The sequence below is a fragment of the Pterocles gutturalis genome, unplaced genomic scaffold (genome assembly GCF_000699245.1).
Source record: "Pterocles gutturalis isolate BGI_N339 unplaced genomic scaffold, ASM69924v1 scaffold12767, whole genome shotgun sequence".
In the NCBI taxonomy this organism is placed as follows: Eukaryota; Metazoa; Chordata; class Aves; order Pterocliformes; family Pteroclidae; genus Pterocles; species Pterocles gutturalis.
The window spans coordinates 1-17,110 of record NW_010108080.1 but is presented as its reverse complement, the minus strand read 5'-3'; the positions used below and the strand labels follow the sequence as shown (position 1 = coordinate 17,110).

At 40.1% G+C, this 17,110-nt stretch overlaps 1 protein-coding gene across 1 annotated transcript; it reads left to right on the top strand.

Moving 5' to 3' along the window:
• Window positions 1-1,925: 1,925 nt before the first annotated feature.
• LPAR1 (lysophosphatidic acid receptor 1) lies at window positions 1,926-15,767 on the top strand (the record flags this gene model as incomplete). Its single annotated transcript, XM_010072501.1, has 2 exons — window positions 1,926-2,094; window positions 14,936-15,767. Coding segments are annotated over exons 1-2 (892 nt in total), but the record flags the coding sequence as incomplete, so codon positions are not given.
• Between the last annotated feature and the right edge of the window lie 1,343 nt (window positions 15,768-17,110).

Genomic DNA, 17,110 nt, shown 5'->3' with positions numbered 1-17,110 from the left:
GGTTTTCCCCATCTTCGTTATCCAAGAGCAGCAGTATTTCCAGATAAAGAGAAAATAATAAGTTTTAAAAGAAACTAACAATGAGCTGCTGTAAAGTAAGTGCAGTAACACTGCTGCTCTTAAGCATGTTTTAAGAAGAACAGAAACAAAGATCTTATTTAAGTTACATTTGTGACAGCTCATGAGACAGTGATGAAATGTGCTGGTTAAGGATCTTGAGGCTGGTGATGGAGTTTTACTGAAAATCACTCTCTTCTTGGTCAAACGGCAAAGTTTCCCTAAGATAGAAAAGCAGTAGTTTCAAATTAACACTATCTGTTTTCTTTATCTGTCATGCTAAGTGGAAAAATTACTGTATTTCAGAAAACAGGCAAAAACTATTTTTGAAAAGAAAACAAGAAGCCTGAAGGATGTGTAGCTTGGTTCTCTGACTTCCAGTGAATGCTTTATTGGAGGAATGTTAAATCTCCATTTTCTGCACTCTCCGTGAGTATAGTAGTAGAAATTTGGAGCAAGGAGTGGAAAGAATGAAAGGTTACTAGCAAGAAATGCGTAGGAAAGAATAGGGGTCACTGGAAAGCTATATAAAGATATACAAAGATGGAAAAAGTGATCCAAAATCTTGGAAGATCAGACAGCTACATGTGATGTAAGGCATGCAGAGATGTGTTGAAATGTGTATCAGGCATTTCAAGACGATGCTTTTTAAGAAGGAGGACTCATTTCCACAGTGGTGTGCAAAGGCTGAGTTTAAATGAGCACCACAAAAAAAAAAAAAAAAAAAAAAAGACATAACTGACTCAGAAAAGCATGTGGATTGCAACTTTCTGACAGCACTTACCTGTTTTTTCTTGGATTGGTAAGTGTTGCCTTTGAAAAAAATGAATTAGAGGCCAGGGAAGTTACTAGCATTGTCTGTATGACTACACCAGAGTCTCAGTTTGAAAAATACCAATTAGGTTTGGGGTCATTTTTGGTCTGTTTGTTGGATGTGGACTATACTTAGCACGAGTGATTCTCTCTCTGAATCTGCTGTGATTTACAGAATAGGAAGTGGTAGATAGAGCAATAAGGTTTGCTAATTTGTGGGTTGTGTTGTACATGTCTGGCCTGACTGGGAAAAAAAACTGCAGTAGTCTTTGTCTGGAATTTTCATATGGGCTTAATTTCTTGCCCATTTACAGTTTTTTCCCCTTCTGTTTGGTTTTCTTTGCATAAAATAATAGAAACATATGCAGAAGTTTATCTAACCTTGATAAACATGATCATTATGGAACTGACTTTATTCTGCTGGATCATCTGATCAAAATTTACATGGCATTTCAGTATATTCACCTACCACAAATCTGTGCCTATCTGTAAAAAAAAAAAAAAAAAAAAAAAAAAGTATGGTTAAAATAAATCAAGGATAAGGATGTCATAATGTTTAAGTTGTTTTTCGTAACCCAGAAGAAAAGTTCATGTGACCACTGAACTGTAAAACAATAGTTGTCAAGGAAATAAACTTATCCTAAATTCCAGCAAGTAATTCTATGAGTACTCTTCTGAACATTGTGGGGTTTTTATTGTTTGGTTTGTTTTTTTTTTTCCTTTGGTGTGGAAAAAAACCCCGTTAACACAATTCTAATGCTCTGTAGGTGACCATCTTTCCTTGCAAATGTGTATATGGTCCATGCATTAGCCTTCTTGCTGTACTCAGCTTGTGTGAATGCTAGTTTGTGGTTGAGCTAATTGTCTTGCTGTTCTGGACCAAATTCCAATGTGCCCTTTGAAACTTCTCCTGCAAATCTGTTGTGAATGGCCATGTAAGCAAGTTGGAGTTGTGCAAACTCGCAGGCTGGTTTTGCAGCAGCCGAGGGGCTTGGGTGTTGACTGAATACCCAGTTCTCTTGTTATTCTCAACATTTTTTCTTTCTTCCTACTAGGACCAAATGCCAGCATGACTAGGGTCTGAGGAGGTGCTTCTGTGTTCCTACCAAGGGTTTGCGGGTGCAGAGGAAGGGTGCAAGGACAGCAGGGACATTTTGAGCCACCATGGATATCCCCACTGATTTGGTGCCATCCTCCATGATGTCCCAACCTGAGGTGATTGAGGTGAGTAGACCACGAAGAAACTCTGGCAGCTGAACTGACCAAACCTCTTCTTATTTCCTCATTGAATCCTATCTTTTTCTCCTGTCTCAATTCTGAGTCATGGAGGGAATTTTTCCTGAAATATTATATTAAAAATTGTCATAATTTGCTAGGAATATTCTTATACTTTGAGACGTGACATTCTAGTGCTATGCTGCTATTTGTAGAAGAAAATATATGGCAAAATAGGATCTTTATTGACTCCATGTAGGTGGTCTCTGCATTATGGTGTTTTTTTTTACTGTGCCTAATGAATACAAAGTAGAAAGCAGGCATGATGTGGTTCAGTTGGAATAATACCACAGGGAATTTCAGGTTCAGTGTTTTTATCAGGAAAGTTAAAGTTTAAAGCCAAAAGCAGCAATAAAATTAATAATATACTTAAAATTACTAACACACTAATCTTGCTTTCATGAATCAAAGTATGTGTTTCAGGCTTGGTACTTATAAATACTTAAGTGATTTCTTCAGTTCCATGTACTGAACACAAAGTGCTTGTGTTTGGTGAAGTAAGTATTACAAACAGAAAAGGAGATGTTAGTTAACAGTCAAGATTTCCTCTCAGAAAAGCATTTTCAGAATCCCTTTGACTTCATAGAGACCTAAGTGTCTGTTACAACTTAAAACTTTAAAGGATATATATTTTACTGAAGAGGGTACCACAATTGATTAAGGCAGATGTCAGAAAATTTGAGACCTGATGTTTATTTTGCCTTTTTTTTTGTTTTGTTTTCTGGAGATTCTTTAGCTCAGGAGGCTACATCTCTTAGCACTGAGAAGTGCAGTAGTTCAGAGATCCCTGGAGTCTGTTAAGTTACAAAAAACATGTCCACTAATGGGTAGTGATGTGAAATGAGCTGAATCCAGAATTTGCTATTGAGATATGTCCTGTGCTCCTCTTCTTCTGTGTTTCAAACGGAGAACTAGTATATTTAAAAGTATTTTTGTTGCTTTTCAAGTCTCTGTCCCTGTTAGGAGACCTTATTAAGGTCAGAGAAGGATTTTGAGTCTTTACAGTAGAACAAAATACCGGGTAGGAGGTGGATGCTCAGTCCGTCCCAGGCTGCCTGGCTCCTGCTGAACTCTTCTCCCTTTCTGCAGAAAGGTTCCCCAGGCCATCTCCTTGCATGCTCTGAAAGGCACTTGTGCCTCTGTCTCCATGGTTTCTCTCTTAAGAGCCTTCTTTATGTGTGAGAAATTTGTGTATCTAAGGATTGCTGTTCTGGAAAAAATGCCTTCTTGAAGGGAAAATAAGCTCAACTGTGTTGTAAAAAATGAGTGGAAAAAAAGATATCACTTGTAAAAGACTTCATGATTAGCATAGTCACCATTCTGTTGTACTTACGGGTGAATAAGCATACGTGTCCTGTGGCTACAGGGAGTTTCTGCTGAATAAATCCTGTCCTGGACTTGCATTGCCAGACCAAAGACTAGAGATAAATGCATGATTTTGGTCATCAGCTGGCAATCCAGATAGCTCTCCCTCCATGCTTGGGTTTTAGCAACTGTGCTTCAATTAGATTTGACCTGGCAGATGAAAAGAAATGGCAGAAAGAAGCAAAAGAAAGACTTATCTCAGTGTGGGAGGTTATGGTAGAAAAATGTCGTTCTCTGAACCTCATGATGTATAAACGGACTCAAATTTGATATCTGTGTGGGCAGACTTACATGCACACGTGAATTCCCACAGATTTCAGTAAAGCATTGTGGATCTGATGGTTAATGTAAGGCTTCAGTCCTATGTAAAAGGAGTAACAGCTCCGAACAGTGAGCTGGGAGCCATGTGTGTGTTTGTGAGGGTTAAGGAAGAGCTTTTTTAACAGGACCTAGCAAGACACATAGCTAAAGAGACAAATCATTAGATGAAGTGTTGCAGTAAAGCACTTTTCAGGTTGGGACTGCATGGGCTTGCTTTTCACTTTTGTGTTGACATACAAATGAATTTAGGTACAGTTTAGATAACTATATTCATTAAAATACTTTTTTTTTTCTGGAAGACATAATTTTGCCTTTTAAAGCTGAGCAGATGCCACAGTGTGCTGCAGAAGACATTTAGAGACTAATGTTTTAAGGAAGGGTTTTTTTTTAAACTTGGAAGAAGACTTGCATGCCTTCTGCATGAGTTAGATGGCATCTGAGTTACAAAAGTGGTGTTTTGCTGCTTTACTTTAAACTTTGTATGTCTTTAATCTTTTTTCATCTTTTGTCTTTAAACTTTCTTTTAGCATTGCCAGGATAGTTGGTTTCCTTCACACTGGTCAATTTAGTCTTGGTAATAAATATTATCTATTTTGTATATATGTGTATGTATATGTACATTTGTGTATAAATCTCACTAATATTCCTCTGCCTATCATCAGTCCTTTAACAGCACGCGGCAAACACGAATAGACTCTTACCACAGGGGAGAATCACAGGGAGCTCAGCAGGACCTTTTGCAACCTGAAGCCCACCCTGTCAGGTTTTTGCTTGGACTTGAATCCTGTGGATGCTTGTGGTGGCACCACAGTGAGGGAAGTTCCTGCTAACTTAATTGCAAATGGTATCTTTCTCAAGATTTGTCTTTGGGTCAGCTAACAGAAGAGTCACATTTTGGAAAGGTTTTTGAAAGTCACTTCTTGATACCAGCTGTGAAATTGTAGTTAGTGTTTTAACATATTCTAATTGCTAGTGTGCCAACACAGGAACTGATTTAGGTGCTCTCTACAGAAGCAACACATTTTTCGCAGTCATGTCTCTTCATACCTTCCCTATGCCCTGACCTGTCTGAGCTCTCTGCTCCCATCTACTTCCCCCCCGGCCCCAGTATCCTATTACCAGATGTACGAAGTGGTGATTAAGAGCACAGATTTAAGGCATCTTGGTCTGGTCATGTTCAAATGTGAAGGATAAGTAAAGTTTCAGGGTAGCTTAGTTATCCATAGCTGAAATCTGGGATAGAAAATAGTTCTGGGACACCATTCATATATGAAAGAAGTCAACGAAATGAAAAATTTCCACAATATATATCCTTTGAGTTTTTGGCAATGGGGTTTTATTGTAAGGCAGAATCTAGTGATTTTAGATTAGATAAGCCATTCTGCTCCTAAAGAGGGAGAAACAAAACATAACAGAACTTTTTGATTTTTAAGTTGGGAATATTTTTTGGTACATGTGAAGACTTTATGCCTCAGCTATGTATAAGCAAAATTATATCATAGAAACCTGATTAGTCTGATAATGCAGTAAGCAGAAAGTTAAATAATTCAGTAAGAAGCATTTAGTATCCCAGAGGGCTTTGCTGTTTGCAGAACAGAAACATAGCAAGTAGTGATTGTCACAGATACAGTTACAATTTAGCTACAACTTAAAGGTTATTTATGGTGTGAGGTAAATCAAAGGTTAAATTTTAGCAGCAGTCAGCCATAAGCAATTTAATAATTAACAAAGTGATTCAGTAGAATATGTTATTATTAAAATACCAACTTAATTGCAGATTCGAGAATTATAAGATTCATAATAACTTACTACAAGGTATCCTAAGTACATAAACAGAAAACACACAAACAAACACACAAACACCGCAGAAACACTTGGATCCAGTGAAATATCTAAGTAGGGAAACTAGTCAAAAGTTCCCTCTTCCTTCTCAAGTTTTGAGTAAATATTCACAATGCATTGGCATTCCTTGATGGGCCTCGAGAAGTCAGACTTTGCCCTGGCCTTTCTTTAATTTCACTGACAGATGCTCCTCAAACCTCTTTGGTCTAAGGAGGCTACACCTGAGAGGTGTCCCAGCTCGGGGAAGATGCTGGATGCAGCCCACTGTGACCCAGGAGAACTCAAAGGGTCTCCCTTGGAGTCACTATTTATGGGGTCTGAGATAATTGACCTTTGTTAGGTACTTTTCCATTTCAGCCCATCTAAGATGATGTAATGTTCTGGTGCATTTCACTAGTTACCAAACCCCTATTCAGGCTTTAACCTAGATACAAATATACAGGATTGTGGAGACAATGGATTATTCCTGTTGTTTCCAGTAATGGGGAAAGCAGGAGTCAGGTATGTTAAGGGGGTAACTCAACGCTCAGGTTCACTGCCATAATGGAGAGCAGGAGCCATGCACACCAAGGAGGTGCCTTGACGCTTGGGTTCACCGCTCTCACAGTTCATTACTGACTCACCCTTGGTTGGTATATGAACCAGGAGGGGAAGAATCTCACCAAGGGACTCAGGAGAGTGGAGGGGCTGCACAATCACAGTTAACTAAATTGGTTAATGTGCTCTCTGGAGTGATTAGTATCTTCTCCCTTTGTGAATGGCATGACATGTATTCTGCAGTAAAACCTTTGAAGAAGAAATTATTTGAGCTCCAGTTGCTTAATGAACCAGGGACTTCCAACAGTGCTTCAGAAATGCTTAAAACAAGGAAACAACAAAAATTCATCATTCTCGCTTTGCTTTTGCCAGCAGTGGATCCTGCCAGCCAAATACGAGCAGTAAATGAGTACACTTAAATGCCTTGAAGCTGTTCCAAAGAGAAATACAGAGCAGTTTCCATTATAGTGGCTTTTCATGGCTGTGTGGTTACCACAGCCAAAAAAACACTTCTCCCACTCTGTGCCATTCAGTACTTCTCTGTTTTCCCTTGGTTTTGTCTGAATTAGAGTGGAAGAGATTTAAACTATCCTTGCCACAGAATGGTTATCCTCACTAGCTTTTTCCTCTTTATAAGATGCTTGAGAACAGACTCCTGTGGGGTGGCACAGCTGTTGTCACCCTTTTCCCCAACAAAGCCCAACGCGATCTGCTTTTTGAATGTGGTGCTTAAACTTCTGTAGCCAACAAATGTGCAGATTCCTCCCCCCCCCCCCCCCCCCCCCTTCTAGGTGAGTAAACAAATTAAAACTGTACCAAAACAGATGTCAGGTAGTGGTAGATAAGGTAAATGAGAGAACAAAAGGAAATGGTGAGACTGTAAGAAACAGTTTATGATTAGAGGTATATCCACCCAGTTACAGGCATCATAGGAGAAAGCTTAAATACCAGTATGGTTTTTTTTTAATTATTATTCTTATAGTAGGTAGATTACCAAGGGTTCAAAGTACATCTCCGTTTTGTTCAAAGTAAACCGATACTGCCTTATAGGCAGCTGCTCAGGCAACTGTATGAACAAGTTACTGATAGAGAGCCCTGAGAAAGATTCTTCTGTATTCTGTTTATATATTTCACAAAACAGTACACCCAAGCAAAAAGAAACTCAAACTCTCTGATGTATATTTCAAGAAAAAAAATGTATTTGCCAAGATAAACACAGGATAGTCATCTTATTTCCATTTGGAAATCTCAATTTCTAGCCCAAAATGAAATTTGCTGTGCTCATTAACATCATTTTGTATAAGCATTTTGCTTGTAAGCTAAACTTTCCCAAGTGCTCAGTTTGCTGGTTTTCTTGGAGAGGAGTGAAGGAAGGTGTGTCCTGGAGATGGAAGTAGCCCCAGTAGACTACAGGATTTTTTCAGAACAGGAGGCTAGTCTTAGCTGCTGGAGCCAAGAATTAATTCCCAGCTTGGCTCACTGAGCACCAAGCTGGGCTCCAAGGATGGATGTTGCAATTCATTCTGTGTGGAAATTCACTTGGGATGTTTTAGTTGCAGATTTTATTCTTTTTTAAACTCCAATTTCTTCCACCCTTATGGCTTCTGAAGTGACACAGATAGGGGATTGTGTGCTGCACCTGTCTGTGGAAAGCTGTTCCCAGGGCTGGGGTCTTTGGGGAAGGTCTGTCCTGTGCTGCACTTGTCCTACATGGCAGCCTGCAGGGACTCACAGCAGGCTGGATGTCTGGCTACAATGGTCAGGTTGAGGATAAGGCAGGTATTTAACCAGGAGTGAACTGGGTGAGATAGTGGAGAAGCCTAGTCTCCATCATGACAAAGACTTTTTTTGAAAGCATAAAAGATGGCATATTTCAGTCATTAAATTAGCTGATGCAATATAATTGCCTTCCTGTGTCTCCCACAAAGCCAGGAGGTGCTGAGCCTATGCCCATGTTTGTCTAATATTTGTGAAACTCAGCTTGTCATGAAAGCTCCCTCAGAAGAAAATGAAGCTTGAAGAGATCTGCAGAAACCCCTTATGTGTGTATGGGATATTTGGGCTCAACTACCCAATTTGGGCTCAAGACGCCCAACCATGTCTCTCCTAGTGGCAAAGCCAATTAGCTTATTTTTGCCATACCTCCACATTGCAATGGTGGCCTCCCTTTGAGAGGAGCTTGGAAGGCAGAGATGGAGCAGCAGAGAAGTGCTGGGTGGTCTGGGAACAAATCTTAGTAATCAAAGTGTTTAAACTATCCTATCAATGTAAATGGGGATATGTTAATGTAGAGCTTTGCCCTGATTCAAACAGTCTTCATTTCCTCCTGAGCTGGAAAACATTCAACCAGAACACGTAGATAGTGCTTGTGAGGGATGCAGCTCACCTGAAAATGCAGGATTTGTGGAAAAGGAGCAATGATACAGCAGTCTCTGAATTGTTGAGTAGATTGCTGGAGGGATGGGTTCACTCTGTCTCTTGTTGGATATTTTTTCCAATTCTTCTAGCTTTTTAATTTCCTAAATGTCTTTCCATTTTCAGAACTCTGCAGTGAAAAAGATTTCATGTGCGTGTTCATGAAGGCACGTGTGCACACTTCCTTTCTGGAGCAGTAGAAAGTGCAAGAAGTTGAAACCCCAGAGCTGGCAGTCTGGGGGCCTGTTGGGCCAGCTCAGTATGCTTCTAAGCATCACTGCTCTTCACTAATGCTCTTCTGTTTGAATAGTGAATTGCATGGCTCCTGATTTCTCTATCGTGAAAAGCTATTAGGCCAAGTTGAAGTATTTCACTGATAGCTAGTGACCCTGGCATCTTCCAGAAGAAAGACATTTTTAGAGTTACCCTTGCTCTTATGCATTCCTTTTTTAGTCCATGGAAGCTATTTTTGAACTTGCTTTTGTAGTAGTCAACAGTGAATAAGCACTAAAGAAGGTCAACACCCTCCCTGGTTTTATAGTAAATCTGTAGAGGTCATAATCATAGTTTCCAACAGGATCTGTGTCATTTGTGAATTACACCTTCCAGCTGCAAACTTGCTTCTTTTTCCAGTGTTGCCGGTGACTGCATCTCTTTGCTATACTGAGTGTGTAGATAATGTTGGACTACCCTTTTCAGATATTAACTGTAGGATACAGAGAACTTCTCAGTTCTCTTTCTAGTAGTTGAGACATTCATTAGCTCTGAGGCTCTGTAGTAATACAGTCTACTACAAAAGCATCCTAAAAATTATTGGATATGCTAGCTATTGTCACAGGATCCATAAGTAACTATGCTTTATTGTATTATAGCAGAGTTAAAGGGATCTCCTTGCAAAGAGATTCCTTTCTTCACATCTTTTCAGCTCTGTGATGGGTAAAATGAGTCTAGTGAAATGAAGAAGTGACCTACTGCGACTACACCACCACATCTTAACATACAAGTTTTTCTTTAAGTCTGACAAATGATTACTCAGAGATGTAATTCTGCAAAGGGTACATAAAGAGCTGTTGTGTGTTGGTGGTAGGGTTTCATACTTTCATTGTGCATAAGGCATAGTAGGCATAAGGCTATAATGAATAAGGACCCTTATCTTGAGACTTTTTGATCTTTTTGACTTAAGTTTTGAGTAAATGCCTCCTCAACTTCTATCTTTAAAGGAAACACCATCTTTTCCCCTTTATTTTTAAACGTCTTGTTTCTTTTGCATTCTGCAGTTTGAACAAGAGTTCGTGCTTTTGATTAGGTAATGGAGAAATTTTTATTGCAAACTGGAATTTTTTCTCGTCTGTTACAACTTTACTTTCATAAAACTCATAGCTTTGCAGTTGTGGGTTGAAAAAGTATTTACATATCGATTCAATTATTCCTATACTTACTTGCTTATGCTTATTTTAAAGACTCACTTAATTAAAAACCTTATTTGGGGATTTTGAAGTTGGCAGTTCCCCCAAGTTTTTCAGCTCTAGCCTTACTCATAGGTTGGTAAACTTCAGAGTATTTAGCTAAACAGAAAGCAGTGCTTTTTCCATTTGCTACTGCACTAAATGTAGAGCTTTAAGACACCTATTGCTGTTTTGGAGTTCTAGTCTACTATTCCCAATTCTGTATTTCCTCTGAAATGTTTTCTGGAGTTCTGGGCAGCACTGAGAATGATATATATTGTTTTGGGGATCAAAGGGTAACTACTTCAGAATTAAAAGCTCATCTTGTATAGAATGAGTCTCCTCTGAGTCTTGCAGACTTCAAAAGGCTACATGGAAGTTGCATGACTTCTGAAAAATGGAGATATTTGGCTTCTACTTGGCATCTCGTATGCAGAATTGTCATCTCCTTCAGACTTCCTTGACAAATAAATTGGTTTTCATCTCTCTGTGTTTGGGGTAATAAAATGGCAGCATGTTGAGGTTCATTTGGTAAAGGGAAGAAAAGAGAGGAGCTGATGGTGTTTGGAGAGCTAAGGGTTAGAATATTTTTAAGAGTTTTCTTTAATATGGAATAATTTTGGGGGCTTCCAAGTTTTAAAAGCTGTGTAAAAGTTTAAACTTTAGTATTCTAAGAATGTTCAGCTCTTTTTCTCTTGTCGATAAATAAATGCACCCATGCCAGCTGAGGGGGTGGTCCTCCTTCTTTGTCTTTTTTGGGGATTTTTTTGTTAAGTGGACTGAGGAGCTCTGCAAACTCTCAGATTGCAGGGGGTTTTGTAAACTGATCACTTGCCCCTCAGGCACCTTGTGCTAACTAATGATTCGTTTAGACAGTATCAATCAGCAGTGTTTGAAAACTTGTTGGTGTTTGTTTTCCACCCTAAGCATCTCTCCGTGCACAGCCCTCTCCCCAGGTGGGCTGTCACCACTGGGCTGGCAGCATCCAGAGCCCTCCCCTCACCTTCCCACTCCAGGCAGCCGGTGCCTTCTCCACTCCGGTCTCTCCCTGGGACAGGAAAGGGGAAACAGGCTGCTCACAGAAGACATCCCAATGGGCGAGCTGCTCCATGCCCTGGATCCAAACCTTCACCTCACTCTTTAAGCTGTGATGGAAAGGTGGGGCAGCAGCAAGATGAATCAAGCACAAAACACTGGAAAGTTGCTTACATGGGCTCTTCTTCCCAGTCTCACCACTGGTACCCCTGTGGCACCATCCTGTACCACCAGAGGAGGGGAGCCGAGGGCACAAGTATAGGAGACAGCGACTGGAAAGGCCACTGCCAAGGTGACGTTCTGTCCACGAGATGATTAGGTGTAGTGAGTTTTAGCTATTCTGGTGCCAGATTTCCTGGTCTCTGTGTACTGTGTCATGGTTGTAACTACATGTCATGATTTTAAGAGATTTAACTCCATGTACTCAGGATTTTCTTGATTTTTGGTTTGGCGCAACTGACTATTAAATCAACCTCGCTTGGTTAAAGGAAGCTTTGCTTTCAGCCTGCTGTTACTCCATTTTGCTTTATCTGTCTTCTTGGTTTATAATTCAGACGTTTTCTTTTTCTACACAGATGTGTCCTACAGGTTTAGTTACCATGGGCAATTTGCAGCTCAGTTTATTTTAAACTTCTGCTGAGATATACTAAATGCATGAGGTAAATCTCAGGGCACTGCACATCTGGCTTACCCAGGCAATGAAACACACTGAGTGGAAACTTCAGGAAATTAAAATATAAACTTTCCTGCCCCTTTTCCTGCAAGAGCAGGAGAGGGGATGGGTCTGCCTGCTTGCATATGCCATTATGGTATGGTAACACTTTTGGTACTCAGAGATACATTATATTTCCCTCCTGCTTGAGCCTTTCCAGGGCCATAGCAACATCACGGGTAAATGTAATGCCTTGGGATTTGTATGTTTGTGACCTGGGAGGTCAGAACCTTCCTGTAAGATATATGCTGGCATCTGAGAAACCTGATCATCTGGAAGTCACCTGTTTGAACTTTTGTCAGCAAACTGTCTCCTCTTCTGTTCTTCTTTCCCTTGGGGCTGGAAAGATTGCTTTTAAAGAAGATCCCAAGTTTTAGATTAGCATGCCCTAAAACCAAAACTTCTGAAAACCCCTTCTGCAAACAGTGTTTTGTTCTTGTGTCTTCAAAATGAGAGAAGCAGCCAGTGAGCCTCATGCTGTTCCTCTGGGATTACTCAAATGCTGTTGTGCTTTTAAATTTAACAAGTATGATTTCATAGCATTTTTACATACTCTTGTGGAATTGCATACATTCATCCCTGGCTGGGCATTTTGTGAATAAGACAAATGCAGAGCATTTATCAGTGCCTGTTACAGTGAGCTTTTTTGATCATATCTTGTTTCAGATTTCATATGAAAAGGCTGGGGAGGATACTACAAAATTGGGGGATAATTCACACTCTAAGACCATGTGCAAAACAAAGCCACAAGGAAAAAAAAATTGAAAAAAAAATTACATCTACCACCCTTTAAAGTTTTGAATTAAAAATATGTGTTGTGCCAGGTATAGCTGGCCCCTCTGCACAGGACCAACAGTAGAGCAGGAAGCATTACCTACAGGCAGCAGAAATCTGAAATAAAAATTTAGACGACAAATATACAGACAAAGAGAATTTATTCAGGATCACAAAAGTCCACTAGATCCTGGAGTCCTGACCTCGTCTGTAATTCAGACTGCAAGACTGAATCCAGATATTGTTACAGAAAGCAAAAACCCAGGGTATTCACATAATTAATGCAGATGTTGGCAAGCTTTTATAAGGGCCACTAATTCATTCGTATGACTTCCTCTCTCCCTCAAGGGTTTGTATACTTGACCTCTTATTACCACATGGTCTTTACCAAAGAATTAAAGCCAGATGTCTTGTAGCTAGGTCTCCCTTTGTTAAGTATCCCTTATAAATAGTTTTTTTCTATGCAACAGCAAGATCCTACATGAAAACTTTTTAAAATTCTTAAATAATTAAGGCTGAAAGGTTTCTAACCTAGGAGTTGTTGTATCCTAGAGGAACAATAAAAGTTTTATAGTCACTGTGCTGAGAAATACTGTTTACTCTAGCTTTTTATTATCCTAGGTCTGCAAATGTTTCTAATTGCTATTTAGGTTGGAGGTAAAATCATTCTAAAAAAAACCTTTTTCTTTAACATAAATCTAAATGTCATGTAATGCATTTGGGATATAGGTGGGAAGTTTTGTGTGTTGCTTTACTGGAATTAGCTTAATTGTGTTGACAAACAGAGGCAAATGAAAGGAAACACAAATAACTTTGGGTATTCTAAGGAAATCTTTATCAGATACTATTTACTGTTTTCACTTAAGTCCAATTACTAATTCTGTCTCCCAATTCTGTACATTTCTGGTTTCAACATAAAAATTAGGTTAGCTGTAGCAGTTCCTGCAGAATGACTGGAGCTGTCCAAAACATGGGGGTTTGCTTGCCTGTTTTAATGGGAAGAAATTCTCGTCTTTTAGTGTTGTTGATCTGTTCCTTGGTTGGGCTTATTAGCTGGTTTCCAGCTAAAACTGCTCCTCTTTTTGTAAAAATTCAAGTTCAGTCAGTAGAGTTTCACAGCCATAAAAGCAGAACGTCAGAGACAGATCTCCTGGGTCTCTTTAGAGAGTTCTTTGACATCAGTTTCTTGTTTGTTTTGGGGTTTTCTTAATTATTATTTTTACATTCTCATTGTTAAGCCATGCTAAACAAGGAACCAGTATATTATTCAGAGGGCTTTCTTTTTCTAATACTTGCCTTTTGGGAATTACACCTTCAGTAATTGATTATAACTGAGGAAGGAAGCTTATTAAAGCATTTTCTTGTTAGCCAACAGTTTTATGCAAAACTGCTATGTTCTGGTAGAGTATGGGGCTTGTTTGTTGCACCCACAGCTGTGCTTAGCTGAGTACTCTGCAAGGAAAATTAATCATATATTCCCTGACATAGCCATAACAATACTTAATGCAAGAACTAAGGTTTGATGATTTTAACACTAGTTAAATATTCTTTTCTGATTTCTTGCCTCACTCCTATTTCAAATTGGAATAAGCCAGTTCAGATGAGTTATACTGAAAAGCATGGTGTATTTCAAACCCTGTTTAGAAACATGGCTGATGGAAAAACGAGAATGCTTACTGAAGTACAGTGGCATGCTTCTTTTATTGCTTATAAATGCAGTTCCTGCTTTATGGACAGACACAGCCCCTGGCCCTGGCAATTCACAGTCTTAGATTATCTTGAGGATCTTAATTTAGGGATGTTCCTCCCATTTTTAAGACAGGACAAGAACGAATGCCCCTGATGGAGACCTGAATGACTCAAAACCTGCTGGGAAATGTAATCTACTTTTCATCCTCTTTGAGGAGCTCCTCTTTTAACACTGCTACAGACAACAATAGTTATATGCACTGGTAACATAAATAAGGTGTTCTGTAACAGAGTTAACTTTTCTTAATTATAAATTGCATTCCCTTCTATCTAAGTGTATTTTTCAGCAGGTCTGCTTCACCAGAGGCTTGTTTTCTCTGCAATTTACAACTACATCAGAAATCATGCTAGCTCCCAGAGCAGATGGAAGCATTTCTGGTTGTTTCTAAACTGGTTGCTGTTACTAGATTCCTCAGAGCAATTGTTTGTGAGTTGTGGAATGCCATTTAGTCTGAAAAATTAAATTTGTTCTGAAGTGCGTTCCATTGCTGTCCCCCTCCCTGCTCTCTGTGTGTGTCTTGTCCACGGATGCAATCATACGTTTTCAGTTCTGATGCCATGGTTTTTTTTTCTCTTTTTTTCCTCTCTTCTTCAGTCCACAGCCATGAGCGAACCACAGTGCTACTACAATGAAACCATTGCCTTCTTTTATAACCGAAGTGGAAAATATCTAGCCACTGAATGGAACACTGTCAGCAAGCTTGTAATGGGACTGGGGATTACAGTCTGCATCTTCATAATGCTGGCCAACCTCTTGGTTATGGTGGCTATTTATGTCAACCGCCGATTCCACTTTCCTATTTATTACTTAATGGCCAACTTAGCCGCTGCGGACTTTTTTGCAGGGCTGGCCTACTTTTACTTAATGTTCAACACAGGACCCAACACTAGAAGATTGACTGTAAGCACCTGGCTTCTCCGTCAGGGTCTCATTGACACTAGCCTGACGGCCTCTGTAGCCAATTTGTTGGCCATTGCTATTGAGCGGCACATTACAGTTTTCCGAATGCAGCTACATACTCGGATGAGCAACCGGCGAGTGGTGGTCGTAATTGTTGTTATCTGGACTATGGCCATCGTCATGGGCGCCATACCAAGTGTCGGATGGAACTGTATTTGTGATATCACTCACTGCTCCAACATGGCACCGCTCTATAGTGACTCCTACCTGGTCTTCTGGGCTATTTTCAACCTGGTCACTTTTGTGGTCATGGTGGTCCTATATGCTCATATCTTTGGGTATGTCCGCCAAAGGACTATGAGAATGTCCAGGCACAGTTCTGGACCCCGCAGGAATCGGGACACCATGATGAGCCTCCTGAAGACTGTGGTCATTGTGCTTGGTAAGTGCTTACTTTGCCTCCTCTGTTCTCCCTGCTCTGTTGTTTGTCGGGTGATTTCAGTCATGAATGTCCAGCACCTAGGAGGTCAGCAGCATTTCAAAGACACTAGGGGGCAATAAGAACCCCCAGCATTCATTACTGTGTTGGGAGTGTCAAGTTTATTTATGGAAGTGGGTATCAGAGACTTGGTCACTCAGCCCTGTAACATGAAACTGATGGAGATCTAGGGCCTCTAGATGTAAGGTGGTGCTTTTTTGCAGCAATGCAAGTTTAAAACCTGTTGTAGCAGCCTATCCTGTGCAGTGTTCGCCCTTTTGACTTTGCAGATCCCAAATGGTTGCAACCTTAAAATAGTACAGGGAAGACTCAATCAAACTGAAGTACCTCTTGTCTCCTTTGTAACACCCAAAAGGTGTTGTGTGTATTCAAGCAGTACTCCCATGTCTGGAGAACAGTGAGAAGCTACAGGCTATTGATGAAAAGATTTTGCATGTTAAGCAGGACTGCAGGTACAGTCAGGTCTATAATATTTGGCACATCTGAGTATTTGCCAATTTGCTAATACAGAAAAGTAGCATGTGAGGCACTGGTGTGCTTCAGCACACTGCTCGGGAGATGCCTAAGCACAGGGAAACATGAGACAAATATCATGACAAATTTTGGAGTCAGAAGCTTCCTGTCTTTTTGTGCATGGTTGTATTTGTTTTTTGTCTGGGGCTCCCAGTTTCTTTATGCAAAAGCACAACCTGGATACTGGGTACCATTCCCTGGTGATGTTCTTTGCAGTTTGTTCAGCTCTTTGTTGCTGCACATAGCAGCAACCTGCAGGCAGGCAGGGATGGTGCTCATTGTCTCCTTGTCCCAGTCTATGTTCCCACCCATGAGGCCCTCCAGCATAGTAAACAGGTCTCTTGGTATCCTACCACTCTGTTGCAGCATGAAGTTGCCCTAGTAGTCCGTAAATGCAACTGTGCACAGTCTACAAAGCCCAAATCTTATCTCCAGTTCTTGCTTTGACTTCCTGATTTCTGTGGCTTAACTCCATGACTTGTGTTACTTTCTACACAAACATGGCAGAATAGTTGCAGAGATTTAATGTGAGTCACTGTGTCAACTCGTATGTTAGTTTAAAAATGTACATGTTGCTCTCTGACCTAGCGCCTAGCTTTGTAACCAGAACATGAACTGTGTGGTTGACTAACCTGCCCAGCCATTGAAAGTCATATTCCTATGTATCCTGCTCTTCTCTTGAGTGAAAGAATCTCAGTGAGTCTCATGAGGTAGGCTGTAGTCGTGGTTAAAACCTCTCCTAGCTGCCTGGTTGTTTGGAAATCTGTCTCTCCCCACCTCTGTGATCCTCCTGGCAGAAAGCAAGATGACATTAAGGACAAAAATTAAATTCAAGTTTTGCACTCTTTTTTTTTTTT